General features: G+C 46.9%; 7 protein-coding genes across 8 annotated transcripts; 3 read left to right on the top strand and 4 right to left on the bottom strand.

Moving 5' to 3' along the window:
• Positions 1-668: 668 nt before the first annotated feature.
• Positions 669-2357, bottom strand: LOC128304655 (DNA primase large subunit). The gene has a single exon (XM_053041865.1). It carries the CDS (start codon positions 2355-2357, stop codon positions 669-671), a length of 1689 nt encoding a protein of 562 aa, XP_052897825.1.
• Positions 2358-3022: 665 nt separating this feature from the next.
• Positions 3023-6861, top strand: LOC128302042 (structural maintenance of chromosomes protein 3). The gene is made up of 2 exons (XM_053038757.1): positions 3023-3037; positions 3108-6861. Exons 1-2 carry the CDS (start codon positions 3023-3025, stop codon positions 6696-6698), a joined length of 3606 nt encoding a protein of 1201 aa, XP_052894717.1. The 3' UTR covers positions 6699-6861.
• A 339-nt stretch (positions 6862-7200) lies between these two features.
• LOC128302043 (ribonuclease kappa-B) lies at positions 7201-8579 on the bottom strand. The gene is made up of 3 exons (XM_053038758.1): positions 8387-8579; positions 8147-8266; positions 7201-8067 (listed from the first exon to the last, which is right to left on the bottom strand). The coding sequence occupies exons 1-3, from the start codon at positions 8453-8455 to the stop codon at positions 7969-7971; spliced, it is 288 nt and encodes a 95-aa protein (XP_052894718.1). The 5' UTR covers positions 8456-8579; the 3' UTR covers positions 7201-7968.
• A 775-nt stretch (positions 8580-9354) lies between these two features.
• On the top strand, positions 9355-11261 carry LOC128303481 (UBX domain-containing protein 6). The gene is made up of 2 exons (XM_053040449.1): positions 9355-9496; positions 9630-11261. The coding sequence occupies exon 2, from the start codon at positions 9730-9732 to the stop codon at positions 11041-11043; it is 1314 nt and encodes a 437-aa protein (XP_052896409.1). The 5' UTR covers positions 9355-9496; positions 9630-9729; the 3' UTR covers positions 11044-11261.
• Positions 11193-12416, bottom strand: LOC128303483 (HMG box-containing protein 4). The gene is made up of 4 exons (XM_053040451.1): positions 12360-12416; positions 12138-12289; positions 11607-12047; positions 11193-11538 (listed from the first exon to the last, which is right to left on the bottom strand). The coding sequence occupies exons 1-4, from the start codon at positions 12391-12393 to the stop codon at positions 11362-11364; spliced, it is 804 nt and encodes a 267-aa protein (XP_052896411.1). The 5' UTR covers positions 12394-12416; the 3' UTR covers positions 11193-11361.
• A 159-nt stretch (positions 12417-12575) lies between these two features.
• LOC128303482 (uncharacterized) lies at positions 12576-14368 on the top strand. Its single transcript, XM_053040450.1, has 2 exons — positions 12576-12786; positions 12878-14368. Exon 2 carries the CDS (start codon positions 12888-12890, stop codon positions 13965-13967), a length of 1080 nt encoding a protein of 359 aa, XP_052896410.1. The 5' UTR covers positions 12576-12786; positions 12878-12887; the 3' UTR covers positions 13968-14368.
• A 474-nt stretch (positions 14369-14842) lies between these two features.
• Positions 14843-17180, bottom strand: LOC128303751 (ADP-dependent glucokinase). 2 transcript variants are annotated; one of them, XM_053040809.1, is made up of 3 exons: positions 16754-17180; positions 16521-16685; positions 14843-16452 (listed from the first exon to the last, which is right to left on the bottom strand). In XM_053040809.1, the coding sequence occupies exons 1-3, from the start codon at positions 17092-17094 to the stop codon at positions 15462-15464; spliced, it is 1497 nt and encodes a 498-aa protein (XP_052896769.1). In that variant the 5' UTR covers positions 17095-17180; the 3' UTR covers positions 14843-15461. The 2 variants fall into 2 exon arrangements, with proteins under 2 accessions (XP_052896769.1, XP_052896770.1); XM_053040810.1 differs by having other exon boundaries at positions 16750-16766.
• Positions 17181-18488: the final 1308 nt, after the last annotated feature.

Below are 18488 nucleotides of genomic sequence, written 5' to 3'. Positions count from 1 at the left end.
CGGCGGGTTTCGACCAAAATTGCTGTACAAGGTGCTACCTCTTCCGTGGATGCTCTCCTGGTACTATACATTCGGAAATCCTGGTGCAATTTCGTTTATACTTTAAAGTCACAAAGTCGATATTCTTCTCTGCATTTAATTTATCACATAGAAACAAATGTTTTATATAACCAAGGAAGATGTTTTTGATCAATGTTTTACCTTTTGAATTAAATTTTGTGCTATAAATTAACTCTGCTGTTCAATTTTCAAAAATTGCACAATCGGCACAAATTTTTTGGGCCCCCCAACACGGCGAGGCCCTAGGCGATCGCCTACTCCGCCTACCGTTTGATCCGCCGCTGGGCATTATTGTAACGCTTAACCTGGATGTGTTGGAGAAATTGTTTCGATAATTAATCACATTAACGTACAGTTAGTAGAGAAAGTGTTCCAGTGTAACTCGAACCGTGTGAACTACCTTCATTTCACATTGCATACTTTCAGGCGTTTATCTGTTCGCTCTTGTGATTTGAAGAATTCTTTGTCAAACGACCATTTTTAATTACTTTTCCAATATATTTTAAGTTAATTTGCCTCTAAAGCTAACCTTAAAACTAACCTTTTATTCCAATTAAATTGTATTATGTTTGAAAACAAACAAAAATTACAACACATACATTCATTATTTACTCGTTAAACTCTAGCATATCGAAATCATCGTCTTCCCATTCCTGGGTCGATTTGGTTTGGTTTGGAGTCAGCTGCTTCTTGACGTCGCTCGGTACAGAATCATCGCGTATCGTAACATCCTTATCCGCCTCCTTATCATTTGATTCCATAATTTCCCAAAGTTCCAGATCTTCCTCCGCACCGTTTAGTGTGCTTGTATCAATCACAAAGCTCGAACCACCATCCTGTGTAGATTGGCTGTTCGGTTGACTCCGGTTTTTAGACTGTGCGTGACCTTGCCTTGATCGTTCCTTGCCATTCATCGTCAGCTGGCTAAGTTCGAAGTACTGGTTCGGATGATTAATGCCCTCGTCCAGCTTCGTTTCGTGCAGCAGCTCGAAGTACTTCCCGCACGCTATCTGATAATGGCCCTTCGCCGCATATCCTGTAACCTCGTCCGCATCCAGTGTCGTTAGTCCGTACCCGGTCAGTTTCATCTTGAGCGAACTCGGATCGAGATTTTTAAACGGACAACCGTGCGTTTCACCCGGACCGATCGGTGTGGTGATCACCTTCATGCAGGAAAATGGAGAATAATTGATGCGCGATCCTTCCTTGCCGTAGTTATGCCGAATGGAATACGCGTACTCTTTCTCAAACTTCTCGATCGGTACCTTGCCGCGCGTGAGCTCTTCACGCCAGAAACGTAACGCGTCCTCCATCGTAACGCCAATCGCTTTCAGGAACAGCGTGTACTGCATCCGACCGACGTGCTTGAGGTGATGTGTCGCGCGCAGCGTATCGTGCACGTTGCGCATACATAGAGCGTACGATTTCTTCGACAGCTGATCGAGACTCTCGATCGGCACTGCTCCCGTTTTGGCGACCGTGTAGTTCTTGCCCGTGTACGATGTGTGGATCGATTTCAGCAGCATCGAAAACCGTTCGTCGATTTCCAGCGTGGGCAGCAATCTCAGATGGCCCTTTAGGCCGTCCTCAATCAGCTGCTGGTGCTTCTTGCCGATTACGTGTGCAAAGTGTTCCAGCGTAATGTAAGCGGTGCCCCCTTTCAGGAAACACTTGCGATCGCGCACCAGGTTCAACACTTCGGTGAAGTGAACCGCGTAGAAATCCTGTGTTTCGATCTTCAGCCGTGTTAGGTTGAATGTGCTGGCACACAGTTGTTCCGAAATTTCCAGCTTTTCTTCATCCGGCAGCGGTTTGTAGTCCAGCTCGTACACCTCCAGGAAATCTTTCACATCACGCGACGACAAGGCGCCAAACTTCAGCCTGAACAGTTCCATCTCCCGAGCCACGAACCATTTGCGCAGCTCTTCCGACCGGCAGTAGGCAAACCGTAGTATAAAATGTGACAAATAATCTCTTCGACGAGCGGCTTTGCTTACATCATCGTTTAAATTTCCGCGGGCCAGTTTGGCGTACGTACGCAGCCCGGCTTGGTTAACATCGGCGAGAACCTCATCGCGCCAGGCATCGGAAAATACTTTCGGGTTTTTGGCCGTCGCCTGTTCCAGCAGTCGCAGCATCTTCAACCTTTCCAGTGCCAGCTTTTCAAACTCATCGATCGTAAGATCCACAATGGGGGGAATCAAATAGAAGCACACATTGTGCGGTATGATGTGTTCGAGCGCCAGATCCGCCGAAAAACGCTTTGCGTTCAGATAGTTTTGTCTGGAGTTTATCATTGCGCCTTTATACCGTTCTAAAATTAAAACAAACCACCACAGCACTCGCAAAATTGCCACTTTTCTTCAAAAACAAAGCGACGTTGGTGTTTGATTTCGCGCGCATTATTGTGACAGCTGCTCTTCCTGGCAGCTGTCAAAGGACTGTTTACGTTGTTTTGTCGACGAAACGAATAATCGATGAAAAAAAAGTCGATTAACTCGTCAAAGCGTGTCTGAGGAGAAATTTGTTTATACAGTGGCGTCCTACTCGAAATACGCATTTTTCTATTGGAAAAGTTAGCCAAATTTGGTTGGGCTTCGCCTAGTTGCGAGCACAACCGGTGTTGTGCGTGCAATAGTTAAATGCAATACGAATAGTTCGAAAGGGAAGACAAAACACTTCCATAAAGCGGGTGGCTTTTTGTTGCCGCATTGTTGTGTGTTGTTCTTACTCAAGCAAAGTGTGAAATAACGTCGGTTCTGGAATGTTTCCTTGATTTATGCTGGCAACTTCAACATTCGAGACAGTAATGTAAGCGATTTGCAAAGTTTTATAGCGTAAATTAACCGTTTTCTTCTTATACATCAGAACACTCCATCTTTAACTCCATCTTTAAGAAGAAGGGAAGAAGAAGAACCTGAGTGTGGTTTTGCATAAAAAGAATTCCTATCTAGCATTAACCATGCATATAAAACAGGTAAACTATTTCGTGTTCAATTGTTAGTTGTTCATCTCAAACTAATGACTTGTAACTACCCCAACATCAGGTCATCATACAGGGCTTCAAGAGCTACCGGGAGCAAACCGTCGTGGAGCCCTTCGACAAACGACACAATGTCGTGGTGGGTCGAAATGGATCGGGCAAGAGCAATTTCTTCTACGCAATTCAGTTTGTCCTTAGCGACGAGTTTACGCATCTGCGCCCAGAGCAAAGGCAGGCACTGCTTCACGAGGGAACTGGCCCGAGAGCAATGTCCGCTTACGTGGAAATCATTTTCGACAACTCGGACAATCGCGTTCCGATCGACAAGGAAGAAATTTATCTGCGCCGAGTGATCGGAGCCAAGAAAGACCAATATTTCCTCAACAAGAAGGTGGTGCCACGTTCGGAGGTAGTCAATCTGCTGGAATCGGCCGGATTTTCCAACTCCAACCCGTACTACATCGTGAAGCAGGGTAAAATCAATCAGATGGCAACGGCACCGGATTCGCATCGATTGAAGCTGCTCCGTGAAGTGGCCGGAACGCGTGTGTACGACGAGCGTAAGGAAGAATCGATGAATTTGCTGCGTGAAAGCGAAGGCAAGCTGGAGAAGATTTCCGAATATTTGCGTACGATCGAAGACCGGCTGAAGACGCTGGAGGAGGAGAAGGAAGAATTGTCCGAATATCAGAAGTGGGACAAGGCGCGTCGAACCCTCGAGTACGTCATTTACGAAACGGAGCTGCGGGAAACACGCAAACAGCTGGAAGAGCTGGACACGCAGCGGAAATCGTCCGGCGACAAACAAATGCTTCTGACGCAGGAAATCCAAAAAGCACAGGAACGTCTGAAAAATTCCCAGAAATCGTTGAAAGATGCCAAGAAGGATGTAGTGACAGCAAAGGACGAAAAGTCGGTACTAGCGACCGAACATCAGCAACTGCTGCGTGAAAAAACCAAGCTAGATCTAACGATTTCCGACCTCTCGGATGAGGTGCAGGGCGATAACAAATCGAAGGAACGGGCCGAGCAGGAACTGGAGCGACTTAAGATCACGATCGCGGAGAAGGAAAAGGAGCTGGAACAGGTACGGCCACGGTACGAAGCAATGCGCCGAAAGGAGGAGGAATGTTCGCGTGAGTTGAATCTGAAGGAGCAAAAGCGCAAGGAACTGTACGCAAAGCAGGGCCGTGGGTCACAGTTTTCGTCCAAGGAGGAACGTGACAAGTGGATCCAGGGTGAGCTGAAATCGCTGAACAAACAGATCAAGGATAAGATTTCGCATCAGAACAAACTGCAGGATGATCTGAAGAAGGACATTTCGAAGCAGAGTGAGCTGGAGAAGAAAATCCAGGAGCATACGGAATCTTTCGAGCAGCTGCGGGTTCAGATCGATGAGCACAATAAGAACTTTTACGAGCTGAAGAAGAAAAAGGATCATTATCAGAGTTTGAGGAATGATATATGGAAGAAGGAAACAGCGGTGACGCAGACTTTGTCGGGATATAAGGAGGAATTGGCACGGGCAGATCAGGCTCTTCGATCGATGGCTGGTAAGCCGATTCTAAATGGTCGCGATTCGGTGCGCAAAGTGTTGGAAAGCTTCCAGCAGCGTGGCCGTGAGTATGCGGACATTGCTAACGCGTACTATGGTCCGGTGATTGAGAACTTTAACTGCGACAAATCGATCTACACGGCAGTTGAGGTGACGGCCGGTAACCGGTTGTTTCATCACATCGTCGAATCGGACCGCGTCGGTACACAGATTCTGAAGGAGATGAACAAACAAAAGCTACCGGGCGAGGTGACGTTTATGCCATTGAACCGGCTGCAGGTAAAGATCCACGACTATCCGGAAGATCCCGATTCGATACCGATGATTTCGAAGCTTAAGTACGAAGAGCAGTACGATAAAGCGTTGCGATACATCTTTGGAAAGACGCTCATCTGCCGTAATTTGGAGCGTGCAACCGAGCTGGCCAAAAGCACCGGTCTCGATTGCGTAACGCTCGAGGGTGATCAGGTCTCGTCGAAGGGATCACTTACGGGTGGGTACTTTAACACGTCCCGGTCGCGGTTGGAGATGCAGAAGAAACGGTCCGAGTACAGCCAGCTGATACAGGAGCACGATAAGGAGCTGTCCGACTTTCGGGGTGAGTTGAAGCAAACCGAAGCGAACATTAACTCGATCGTGTCGGAGATGCAAAAGACGGAAACGAAGCAGGGCAAGTCGAAGGATGCGTTCGAGAAGATACAGGCGGACATACGGTTGATGAAGGATGAATTGTCGCGCATTGAACGTTTCCGCAGCCCGAAGGAACGTTCGTTGGCCCAGTGTAAAGCGAATCTGGAAGCGATGACCAGCACCAAGGAGGGACTGGAGAACGAGCTGCATCAGGAGCTGATGTCACAGCTGTCGGTACAGGATCAGCACGAGGTCGATTCGCTGAACGATGAAATTCGTCGTTTGAACCAGGAGAACAAGGAAGCCTTCACGTCGCGTATGAGCCTGGAGGTGACGAAGAACAAGCTGGAGAATTTGCTCACGAACAATCTGTTCCGGCGCAAGGATGAGCTCGTGCAGGCACTGCAAGAAATATCCGTTGAGGATCGCAAGCGCCAGCTAACGAACTGCCGGAATGAGGTGGTTGCGACAGAAAAGCGCATCAAGAAGGTGCTTTCCGACACGGAGGAAGTCGATCGCAAGCTTAGCGAAGCGCTAAAGCAACAGAAAACGCAACAGAAAGAGCTCGAAACCTGGATCCAGAAGGAGAAGGAAGCCCAGGAAAAGCTGGAAGAGGACGGCAAGCGCATGGAGAAGTGGGCAACGAAGGAAAATATGCTACACCAGAAGATCGACGAATGCACGGAAAAGATTGCCGGGTTGGGTGCACTCCCGAACGTGGATGCCAGCTACCAGAAGATGTCACTGAAGTCACTGTTCAAGGAGCTGGAAAAGGCGAACCAGCATCTGAAGAAGTATAACCACGTGAACAAGAAAGCGCTCGATCAGTTTCTGAGCTTTTCCGAGCAGAAGGAAAAGCTGTACAAGCGTAAGGCGGAACTGGACGTGGGCAAGGATAAGATCTGCGAGTTGATGCAGCTGCTCGAGGCGCGTAAAGTGGAAGCGATTCAGTTTACGTTCCGGCAGGTAGCGGCCAACTTTTCCGAGGTATTTAAGAAGCTGGTTCCCCAGGGCAATGGACACTTGATACTGCGCACCACGAATGATGCGGAGGGTAACGATATGGAGCGTGAGGTCGAAACGTCCGATGAGTTCACCGGTATCGGTATACGCGTGTCCTTTACGCAGGTCGATGCGGAGATGCGTGAAATGAATCAACTTTCCGGAGGGCAGAAATCGTTAGTCGCGCTAGCACTGATCTTCGCTATCCAGAAGTGTGATCCGGCGCCGTTCTATCTGTTCGATGAAATCGATCAAGCGCTGGATGCACAGCATCGCAGTGCGGTCGCGGATATGATACACGAGCAGAGCGATCGGGCCCAGTTCATTACGACCACCTTCCGACCGGAACTGATGGAGAAGGCGCACAAGTTTTACGGTGTGCGGTTCCGCAACAAGGTAAGTCACGTGGATTGCGTCACGAAGGAAGTTGCGCGCGACTTCGTTGATGATGATACGACGCACGGTTAAACGACGATGGTGTAGAGAAGCAGTATCCGGAAGACTTTTATATTATCTTCACATTAGTTATTGTAGAACGTTCCATCGTTCGTCAATCGCCTGTGCGTGTTTATAAATTTTTTTTTAATTATCCTTTTTCAATCCAATTTGATCACATTTATTTGGCCACATCACACATCATTAGGAGTTTTTGGTCTTTTTTAACAATTCAAACAAAATGTCTGTTGCAAATCAAAAGCTAGACCATTTTTCGCGTACAGGCTTGTTTTACAGGTTTCAGGCAAATTTAAATGAAACAGTAATATCTCAAAACCGAAGAAGATTTTTTCGCAGAAAATATAAGCATGAAGTTTATCGGATAGAGTAGATCGAATCGTAAAGAATCCATTTTCCTTCGGTGGTATAATATTATCAGTAGTAATATTAAGTAAGGGTAGTTGGATTTATCTATCATCCCCATTAGCGTATAGCTTATTTTATGCGTGAGTGTGTTTCATCTATCGTCACAGAGCAGCAAATAAAGAACAAGCAAAAGATATATATTGTGGGACATTTTTTGTTGTTGTTATGAATTGTATACAAATTGCAACATAAAACATATTTTTTACTACTGTTTATTACATCAATAATCGAACCAAGTGGAGCGCTTTTAAATCCGATTCGGTGGATGTAGGGAAATGCTTTCAAACTTAACGCCACTATTGCTGTTTTTGGGTTTAAACTTTCATAATATATTTACCGTTTCTTTACATTTATCACTCCTTCAGAGTGTACACTCATACAGAGATGGAAGGGAGACAAAACGGTTTCGTGTCCTCTAGTAGGTTTATAAGAACCTTCCGGAACTGGTTTTTAATGTGTGTTGTGTGGACTTGTTCACGTTTTGTTCACTGTATGGCTTCATAATGATAATGGTTCTCTAACAGGCGAAACTACGATCATCTGTTGATGTGGCCTGGTGTCGAAACACAGACTAGGGAAACGAAACTGAAGAATTTTTGGGCCTTTGTTGATGTTAATGCTGGGCCCGAAACCGAAATTCAAAACAAGACGACGGAATGTTGTTGTGCAGACACGTACGTTGTTCGCAGAGCGAAGGGAAAACGAGGCTGGTAACAGATTGGGGCAAACACATATTTACATCATAGGATAAAAGCAGTTGCTTCGCATGTTTGTTTTTAGAAGTACCGGCCCTTCATATCAAATTATGCCCGAAGGTGCTGTTTGCTCTTGCAGGGGAGAGTATGAAGATGTGATGGTGCTAATGGGAGGGGAGAATTTAGGCGACCGTCGAGCGGCTGTTTGCATGGAACTGCTGTACAGAGACGAGCAGCGTTACGACGTAGATACAGGCAGCGATCCAACAGTTATAAGCATTCTGGAACCATTTAAAGAATGCGATTAACTATTTGTCTCATATCATGACACATTTGATAAGATGCTTCGATTTTAATCACCTGACTGTACGCGACGTCAGCGGCCGCATAGAATTCTTGCGGGGTACTATAATGCTCCTCCAGCGGTAAATCCTCAATCAGGGCGACACTGTTGATGTAGTAGAACACTCCCATCAGCAGCTGAAATGGGTATGAAGCACGGAAGCACACATTCCGAGATGAATCCGATTATCGATTATTATTCATCATCCCGTTCGGGGGGAGATCTCGGATAAACAAACGGGAAGGTCGCAGTCTTACCAGCTGGATTATACCCCAGACGGAGATGATCAACCCGCACAGGGAAAGTTTCGGTCCGCAGATGGGCATTTTCGTTGCGCGTCAATACTGGTTGGGTCGGGAAAATGTGTGTAAAACGAGCTGAAAATACGCCTGCCCGAAACTATTTCTTCGCCCTGGAGCCACTGCAATTGATCACAAGACTCTTTTTGCTCAGCCGTCAAAGGCAGGTCATGTGACAGCTGGGAAAGCTGTCATTTGTTTGTGGGCTCAAGGTGCACGTACACGGTCGTGTTTCGTTATTGCAGTTTCAGTAGAGGAAGATAATGGCAGAATGTGGGCTATTTAGCACCAAAAAGACTACTTTTTCTATGGAATTGGGATCGTGAATTGTGATTTTAATCGAATTAATAGTGTGTGTTGGTTTAAAAAGGCAATTAACGTGTTGAAAATGCATCCCAATTTGGTTTCGATTCAGATTCAATTGTAGCACATAAACGCTCACTCCTTCTTCGGTCGGTCGGTTGACAGCCAAAACAACGGAAACGTAAATATCGAACACCTAGATCAATTTTTGCAAACCTGAGTGTCATCATTGCAAAACTGCAATAGTTGAAAGAAAAAGCCCTCGCGTGTGTTTTCCCACTTTCTGTTGCTCAATTATATCGTATTCTTTTCTATCGCATCCGATTCCGATGTTTTTCGATGCGCTTTCGTCACTCAACATAACACAGGTGCTATCGGACACTCTGCTCCTGGTGTGTAACTCGGTGCGCAGGCAGTTCACAGCAGCATCGGCAGCGTTCTCGTCGCAATCATCCTTGCCAGGAACGGTTGACCCACCAGCAGTATCGCCAGCAGCTGGCCACACTTACGACGCAGCTGGTGAAAGTGTTGGCGAATCCGGCGCGTACGAGCTGCAACTGTTGACTACTGGCTGGTGCTTTCTGTGCGAAACACTGCAGCTGGCAAAGTTTGCCCTCGGAAGCGGAGCGCGGTGGTTCAATTTTACGGATTTTCAGCTGTTTTTGCTACAACTTTTTTCCTCCGTACTGCTGGCCTTGTTGGTGCTGATCGCATTATCCTGGCGCAAGTACGGCAACCGAATAACGAACCGTTTCATCCGACCGAGTAAGTATCGATCGACGGTGACTCATCTTTCACATGAGTTTAGTTTGTTTTTTTCATCTCATCAACTCAAAGTGATAAGAAACGAAATGAGTCAGAAATAGTTAGAAATCTGTCATCATTCCCTTTTCGTTAGGCACTGCTAAGGAGATTGAGGAGCTGAAGCTTTCGGTGGCTCGATTGAACCTGCCCAAGGAGCATACGCCGAGGATCTAACGAAACAACGACGACAAACGATGGCACCGAGTAAGATAAAGAACTTTTTCCTGAAAAAGAAAGCCGAAGCGAAGCTAAAGCTCGGCGTTGCCGGTCCCGGAAGGAAGCTCAATTCGGAAGCACCACCACCATCGAAGGCCAGCTCGTCGAAGCAGAAGGACGTGTATATTCCACCGAAACGGAACGAACTGTCGGCCGAAGCGAAAGCTGCTGCAAATGCCGCACTGGCACGCTTCGAAGGAAAGGACAAGAAGGAGTTCAACACCTCCCTAGCAGCCATCCGCGCACAGGTCCGCAAAGAGCTGGAAGCGGAAAGGAAAGCCAAAGAAACGGACCATACATCGGAGCAGGAAACACCCGAGCCGGATACTGCTGCCCAGGAGGCACGCAGTGATTATGCGGTTCGGGGTGTATTTTTCCGCTGCCCAATGATAGGGGATGAAATTTTACCGTACAAGGAATGGAAAGGCAAAATTAAAGAATTTCTCTACGAGCAGCTGGCAGCCGATAGGGGTCTTACGGCCTGTCTGATCATCTACAACTGCAATCCCAAAGATAAGGCCGAGGTGTGCATCGAAACGCTAACCAAATGTATCGAAAACATCGTAAATAACCCGAACGAGGAGAAGTACAAGAAGTTACGCATGAGCAACCGTATGTTTTGCGACAAGATTAAGGTGTGCGAAGGTTCGCTCGATTTTCTCCGTGCGGCCGGGTTTGCCGAGATCGAGCTGGACAATGAACCGCACCTGATCTGGTCGGAGGATAACATCGATCCGGAGTGTTCGCTTGAGGTGTTGCTTGAAGCACTGAAAGCTGCCGAAACGATTCCGGTAGTGCTGGACCGCAATCTGCAGGTGTTGCTACCGTCACAGGTAAAGCGTAACAATCTGCCGCCAGATTTCTTCCGAATATCGGCGGAAGAAATCAAGCGCGAGCAGCAGCTGCGCACCGAAGCGATCGAACAGGCGCAAATTCTCAAAACGAAAGCGATGCGCGAACGGGAGGAGCTACGCACGATTAATCGTTACAAGTTTTCGCTGATCCGTGTGCGATTTCCGAACGGTGTGTACCTGCAGGGTACGTTCAACGTGTACGAAAAGTTTGGCCAGGTGTGGGAATTCGTCCAGTCGTGTTTGATGCACGAATCGGCTGAGTTTGCCCTGCTTTTGCCCGGTGGACAGAAATTCGACGAGCGAGAAGATTTGGATAAGTCGCTGTACGATTTACGACTCGTTCCAACGGTCGTGTTTAATTTTATGTACGAAAACGAATCCAAGAATCTGACCGACTTTCTAAAGGAAGAGTTGATGCTGCTGATTCAATCGTTTTAATAAAGTATTTCGAATCCCCTCCGGTCACAAGTAAACAAATCAGTGTACAGACCGATCCGGCTCCGTTTTGAACCTACAATGTGTTGCACGATGTTAAATTATATATTTTTATTCGTAACATTATACTAACTTAAAGGCAGCGTGTAAAAAAAAAACATGTAAGGTGTGAATAATTGTGATCAGTGAAGTATAATATTGCAATAAAGCGATGAAGTACCATTATATTTGGTTTTTGTATGTTTATCCGTTTTGGCGAACTGTCCAAGGAACTTAATTACATAAAAAGCATTTTAAAATGGTTGGCCACCGCTACCCTGGCTACAAACCGGGCATTACGTAGGCGATGTTATCCAGCGTGGTACGGAACAATCCCCGCAGATGGTCCGAATTGCGATCTAATCCGGGTATTTGCAGCGTCAAGCACATGAGTGGACCAAGCGAACAAATTAAACTGTCCAACAGTACCGATAAACTGCCTGAAACGGTAATTTGGCCCTGCAAGAGCAATAACTAGAGATTAGTTTCTTTCCATAACGAATAGTATTGCAATCGGCCTCGCTTACCTCGTGTTCCTTCAGACGTTCGCCGATAATGGTTAAACTATCGCCCAGCAGGCTAAGGTGTGCTGCTACATCGGTTGGCAAGCAGCCTCCGGCAGCGGTAGGTTTATTAGCCGGGCCCGATTTATCCTTCCGCTTGTGCGTGAGTGAGTTTGAATTGGTACGCTTCTTCGTTTTTCTTCGCTTCGTGGCAGAGCTTCTGTTTCCGGATTTAGCACCACGGCTGGAACGTTTGGTTTTATCGCTTCTTTTCTTCGCCGTCTGTACCTTTCTTTTCGACGTAGAATCAATCACTAGTTCTGCTTCGCTCTTGTCACCATCGTCCTTTCCGGTGTATCCTTCCTCATGGTCCATCGCATCGTCCTCGCTGCTGTCCGTTTCACTTCCGCTCGAACCGTTCGATTGAAATTCTTCATTCTCATCCGACTCCGTATGCACATCGTCCTGTAGGGAAAGTAAATCATCCTAAAGTGTAGCGTGCAATGGTGTTAATAATGTGATGAATGAACGTTAGTTGCGTTTCTATTCGAATACCTGTGACGAGGACAGCTTTGCGGAGTGCCGTTGTGTGGGTGGAAGTTTCTTTTGCTTCGCCTCAATATCATCCGGCGATTGAAAGTCCATCAATTTGGATGGCTTTTTACACACGCGGCCACTTCGTGACACACCCGTCACTTCCTGATCGTCTGAAATGAAGCCCAATTGGGAAGTATTTCGATGCCAGCAACAATTACCGAGCGATCAATATGAGCTTACTGTGATTTTTTAAATTTTCCATCGCGCAATGCATGCAGCCCAAACCGATGCGTTCCGTGTTTTCATCAGCTTGTTTGTTTACATCGTCCCGTTTGACGTGCGGCGGAATGTCAAAGCGAGAGGAAGCAACCCTTACGGCACGCACACACTCGCAACGTTCCAACGGAAAATTCTGATCGAGCGGGAAAATACGAAGTTTCTGCTCAGCATCAGGCATTGTGTGACAGCGTAGCAAAGCGTATTGTCTTTCGTGTATATTGTATTCGTTGTTTATTCGTCGTTTGTGGAGTTTCCTATTTTTGCGTCCTATCTGTAATGCTAATTTCTGTTTTCTGTGCTGCGTGTTGTTTTTGTTTGCGTGTTTTGTAAAAAGTTTTCCCAACCTGATCAAGCACAGTGGGTGAAATTGATCGCTGTTTTGCAGCAGGTAAACCCTCTTCAATGGAAGAAAATGTTTGTGCAGAATTGTGTGTGTTTGTGTTTCTTTAGTTGTTTGTTTTGTCGTTTTTTAATTCAAGGGTCATCCTAATGGCTCACCAGGGTATAACACCACGGAATCGAACACCGTTGGGCGAGTTACCGGTCGTACCGGGTGAAACGGTGGGGAATGCATCCCCCACGACGGGCAATAGTCCTGCCACACCGCAACGTGCTGTGCTAGCTCCCCGATTGATCGACAGCCCTAGAGGGAACATACCGGACAGCATCCTGACGCCGACACTCACGCCGGAAGAGATGTTCACTCGACAGCGTGGTCGTCGCCGTACACCGGTCGTTTGGTCACCGGATAATCGCGATCGTGTCCCATATCCATCGCCGATGCAAACACCACCGAGAAACACGTCTACGATGACGCTTCGCAGCTCGCCAAAGAAGCGATCGCTAATGCAGGAATTTGCCGAAGTGCCGTCCACGAGTGGTGGATCCTCGCCGTGTTCGCAAAGAATGTCAACGGCACAAACATCCACTGACGATTCCCCCGGAACCAGTGCGAAGAAGCCAAAGGTGAACGATACGGAGATGACTCGTCAGAATGGTACCATTCCATTGGAGACCATACTGAAAGGCTACAGCCAGGACCAGCTGGTAAGCATGATAGGTTCGATCGTGTCCAAAAACGAACAGCTGGAAGGTGCCATTCGACGTGAGCTGCCGCTGCCGGACATTTGTCCCCTGGAAGAAGAGCTGATCCGCATCAAGAAGAACATTTACGCATGCGTCCCGAACAGGAAGTTGTTGAGTCGCACCGATGGACATGGATTTTTGCGTGCTGCCACCCATCTGGCCACGTTCAAGCTGACCATCCAAAGTCAGGCACAGAATCTGTACACTTCCCGGCACTGGGACGCACTGCTCGATTACGTACTGATGGCGTGGGTGCTCGTGCGCGAAACACCCGTGTACGATAATGCCAAACATAATGCCATGCGGCGGTATTGCTTTAAGCTGCTGGCCCACCATGCCACCAATGCCCTGAAGCATGGCGCATTGGGACTCGGCATCGAGCGGGTTGCACGGTTCCAGCAGAAGCTCACCGCCATGATAGCTGACTGTCCTGAGATTAGCGGATGTCGCAAGTGCCTTGAGTACCTTATGAAAGGACTCTGAAATAAGATGAAAGGTAAAAAGTGAATGTAGATCGATGGAAAGAGCTTCGGATATGAATGTTTTTGCTGGTTACAGAACAGAATATTTCTGCCCCGAACAATCAGTTTGCGGAAAAAGAATGTACTAAGCACCACGGGATGCTAATTTTTAGTACATTTTTTATTGGAAAGTGTTAATTTTATTCTAAATAAATTATGAATAAAACGTCGCTAAACTAGCAAAGGAGTGGAATCAGTTTGTGTTTCGCTGCCATTCGTGTATGGAGTATTTAAAAAACGAGACAGCAAACATCGATAGCAAAATATACACTGCGTTTCAAAGCGACTACCTCGCCCAGGATTTTTATTATATTTGGGGCTAAGATTAAGAACAGAAGTTATTCAATAAATAAACAGAAATTGTGCCACTTTCAACGAATGACTTTCAATTAAGAATATGCTGGAAACATATGCAATAAACCCTGAAACTAACTTGTTGATAGCGTTAAAAACAGCCTAAATCCGGTTTTTTTTATTTAAATGCCGGCTGGAAAGACCAGTGGATCGATGAAAATGTAAAAGTAGTTTTGGCACGCATTTCGATAACGTATGTTGAGACCGTGAACAGACAGCAGTCAATTCTGTCTGATGATCATTTCAAGCTGCTGTTGTTGATGGTTTTTTTTATCAGGATTTTCCGCATTCACCTTTCCAATTTATGGAAGATCTTTGCCAATTTTCGTGTTCGTTGTTTAGATCTCGCTGTAAAGGCCAGTGCTTCAGTTATTTAATTTCCTTCCTAATCCTTTCCTCGTTATATCCATTACAATATTGTGAATAAATGTTATATTACCAATTTTCTGCCACATAACGTGCAGATTAAAGGTGCTCCATTTTTAATCGTGTGAGCTAGCCGCGTGTGGTGAATGTTCGACCTTGTGCCGTTTCTTATCTTCATGAACGACATCTATTATAGTTGGGGTTACCTTTTATACTTAAGGTATTTTGAAATGGCTGGTCTAGTCATTGTTTAATTTCTTATAATTCTATCTTGAATTGCTACGCAAAGTATCGGATAGCGTCAAAACAATCCCCCCAAAACCACCCTGTTTTCATCAATCCAAGGTCTCATTAGTTGGGTAATTGATAAAAATTTCGAGTGAAATTATTCTTTCGGCAAACGACCTTTTTTCGGGGTTTCTTAGTCACTAGCTTTTAAATATTCATTAAATTTTGATAAACATGTATGTGTAATGATAAAAAATGATATTTATCTTGATCCTAGGTAGCAATAAACGAGTGTGGTTATAATTTTGGAACGCATTGCATTGGAATGGCGCGTAGAGCAATCGAACATGGAATGTTGATTTGTCACAATTAAAAAGAGTATCTTCGTATTAAGCTAGGCAATTTTAAAATCGAGCTTCTACCGTTGGCGATTTTCAACGGGAACTCTTGTGGCAGGAACAGTGGAACACCTCATAAGCAGTCTCTTGCAATTTCCACGCACACGGGCTCATATCTGCAGCACTAATCCCGCACCGGAAATGTTGTCTCCAGCGCCGACCGTTTGCTTTGCATGTTTGCATATTAAAACCGGCGCTACGCATATCTCCACCACGATCGATGGTGCACGATCCTGCAGTTCGAGCGTTTCCTCCCAGCACGAAACCGGCTCACGGTTGTTAAAGTGTATCCTTCTTGCTCCCGGTTCAGCAGAAACGGCAAAGCTTCCATCCATCTGCAGGTACGCCGCATCCGGATTCACGATCGCACTCGCACACACGTGCCGGTGTGCCGTAAGCGAGGCTTTAGCAGCAGCATGTTTTGTGTGCTGCCAGCGACCATCCTTGGCCACAATAAACGCCTGATAGGCGAGCGTGTGCAGATGAATGCGAGAAAGTGGGCGTCGGGTTGCTCCATCCCCAGCGTTCGATTGCTTTCGGTGGAAATCTTCGTTCAGCTTCCGAAAGACGGCGCGTGCTTGGTCGAGCGAATGGGCCACGCGTGGATTACAGTCGGCCACCAGGCTGATGCGGCCCGTTTGCAACACTTGCTGCAGATTGTCCAGCTCCTGTTCGTTCATACCGATCGAATCACTGTACGGTAGCACTGCCCGGAGCAACAGCTGCAGCAACTCCAACTCCACGAAGCTGGCCATTTCGAAATGGATCAGCGTTTGAGTGCGTGATTGAGCCTGCATCTGAGAGCGTACCCGTTCCAGTAGCTGTTCCCGTACTCCTGCGGGATAAAGGTAATTGTCCATCATCTGCAAGCCGCTCACGACGAACAGATGCGGCTCAAACCCGCTGAGTGCGGCATTGAACTCTTCCAGCGAGCTCAGGTACGGATTGTGGTGATCGTTGTGTAGGATGTAGCGGTTTGCACGGGGTGAAACTAAATCGCCCCATGTGTCACCGGTGTTGTACTCAAGTATCAGATGAATATCATCGTCCTCGATAAGGCTTCCGGTGAGGCGAACTTCTGGTTGCAGGTGTGTCTTCAATCTGTCGGTATACAACAGTCAAACGTTCATTGCAAACTGCGACACGACTCTAGTTTACCTTTGCATTACTTTGAGGACATTTTGGCACCGAGCAGCACGTTTGCACCCTCGATCGCCATACGCGTTCCTATGACCGGTGCATTGCCGCCTAGCGCCCAGTGATGCTGGATGGTGCTCGATTTCTTTGCTCGCTGTACCAAACTCATAAACAGCTCCCTGTTGGCAGTAAATCTCCTAAAACAGGAAGGCACAAAAGTGTTTGACATGTTGACCAACAGCCATACGGGACGATTTATACCTACTCTGCAGCTGCGCCGCGTTGGAAGTAATAGCCAAAATTAAGCAGAAACTCTTCCTCGTTCGTAATGTCGTCGAAGGTATATTCGCTCGCATTTAGCGCGTGGCCAATGTTGTCACTGTACTCTAGGAAATCTATCGCCCGCACGTGCAAATCACTGCAGGAACCGTACCCGATGGCAACGCGTGGACTGTTGACCGGATATTCTACCTCCAAATCTCGCAAATGCTGCAAAATGACGGTCAACCGTACGAGCTCATTGGAAGTAAGGTACGCTTGAAAAACGATTGCAAACAGAGCAGTAAATGCGCCTAGCATTGTGGCAGTGCTAAGTAGGGAAAACATGTTGCGGCCTCAATCAGTTTGAACACTTTTAACCATTACTTTTCGATACCCACAACAGCGCGGCACATTGGTTCAAACCGGTTCACGATCGATTTGTTGACGTTGGCTGTTGGCGTTCCATTGTTGTTTGTGTTTGCGTTTGTCGAAACGTCAGCCAGTCGCGGCATTGTGACAGCAGCTGCTGAATAGCGGTTGACATACGTCACGGGTCACCCTGTGCTTTGGTACCAATCGGTTCGGAAGGCGCAGAACGATCAGTTCAAACGCAAGAGTTCTGGCGCATTGTCGAAGTTCCAGTCGCAGAACGCAGTGTTCCATTGAAGTGTGCTCTCCATTCCATTGAGCTTTCTGTTAAAGTGTGTGAAAGTGTATTTTAACGACAGAAATTTAAAAAGTTATTGACATTCCGCTCAAAATTCATAAACAAAACCACATAAACATGGCACAAAACCTTCTTGATAAAAGTCTCCAGGAAACCCTGGAGATTAGCCGAGTCCTTTTGGACTATGTTAGAGAATTAAGAAAGCAACATCGGCTTGCTGATGCAAGCAGTTGGTTGGAGCTGGTTGGACGAAATTTGCAGGAATTTAAAAACGAAAATGGTTATACCCATGGACGACGGCTTCGTATTCGTAGTTCGCGCCGCAGTTTGTATCCCGGTGGTACACTACCACGTAATCCAGCAGCTTCGGTGGAGCCATTTCCCGCTCGAGTCCCGTCCAGCGGCCAGCCCCGGGTACGTCTAGTAGGCCGCCGAAATTCGTCCAGCATCCCAGCAACATACCGGGATTATACTACCGGCGTAGACGGTCAAAATGTCCACAATACACCACTTACACCAGGGGTTGGTGCACAACAGTGGACAGCAGCTAGTACACAACCGGCTGGTAATATTCCTCCACGTTCTGGTACAGTACGACCGCATGTTTGTGTAGCACCGGCCTTCGATATTCCACCTATTCCACAATATGTTCCTGCAGCACCGGTTCGCAATATAATAGCTTTTCCACGTGGTGTAGTAGAACTATATGACAATATTTTAGTTACTTCACGCGGTGTTAGTGTAGCACCGCCCTTCGATATTCCACATTTTCCACCATATGTTCCTGCAGCACCGGTTGACAATATTACAGTTACTCCTAGTTCAGGTGCTGTTCATCCGGCTGGTAATATTCCAGCACCTCCACGTTTTATGTCTGTGGAGAACAATATTCAACCTTCAACTCGTTGTGGTCCTGTAACACGGGCTGGCGTTATTCCGGATACTACACGTTCAGGTGCTGCACGAACGGCGGGCGATATTCCAGCACCTCCACGTGTTGTGTCTGCAACAGTGGAGAGCAATATCCAACCTTCAACTCGTTGTTGTCCTGCAGCACCGGCTGGCGATATTC

This window comes from Anopheles moucheti, chromosome 3 (assembly GCF_943734755.1).
Source record: "Anopheles moucheti chromosome 3, idAnoMoucSN_F20_07, whole genome shotgun sequence".
In the NCBI taxonomy this organism is placed as follows: Eukaryota; Metazoa; Arthropoda; class Insecta; order Diptera; family Culicidae; genus Anopheles; species Anopheles moucheti.
The sequence above is the reverse complement of the archived record's forward strand: the minus strand, read 5'-3'. Positions and strand labels throughout refer to the sequence as shown.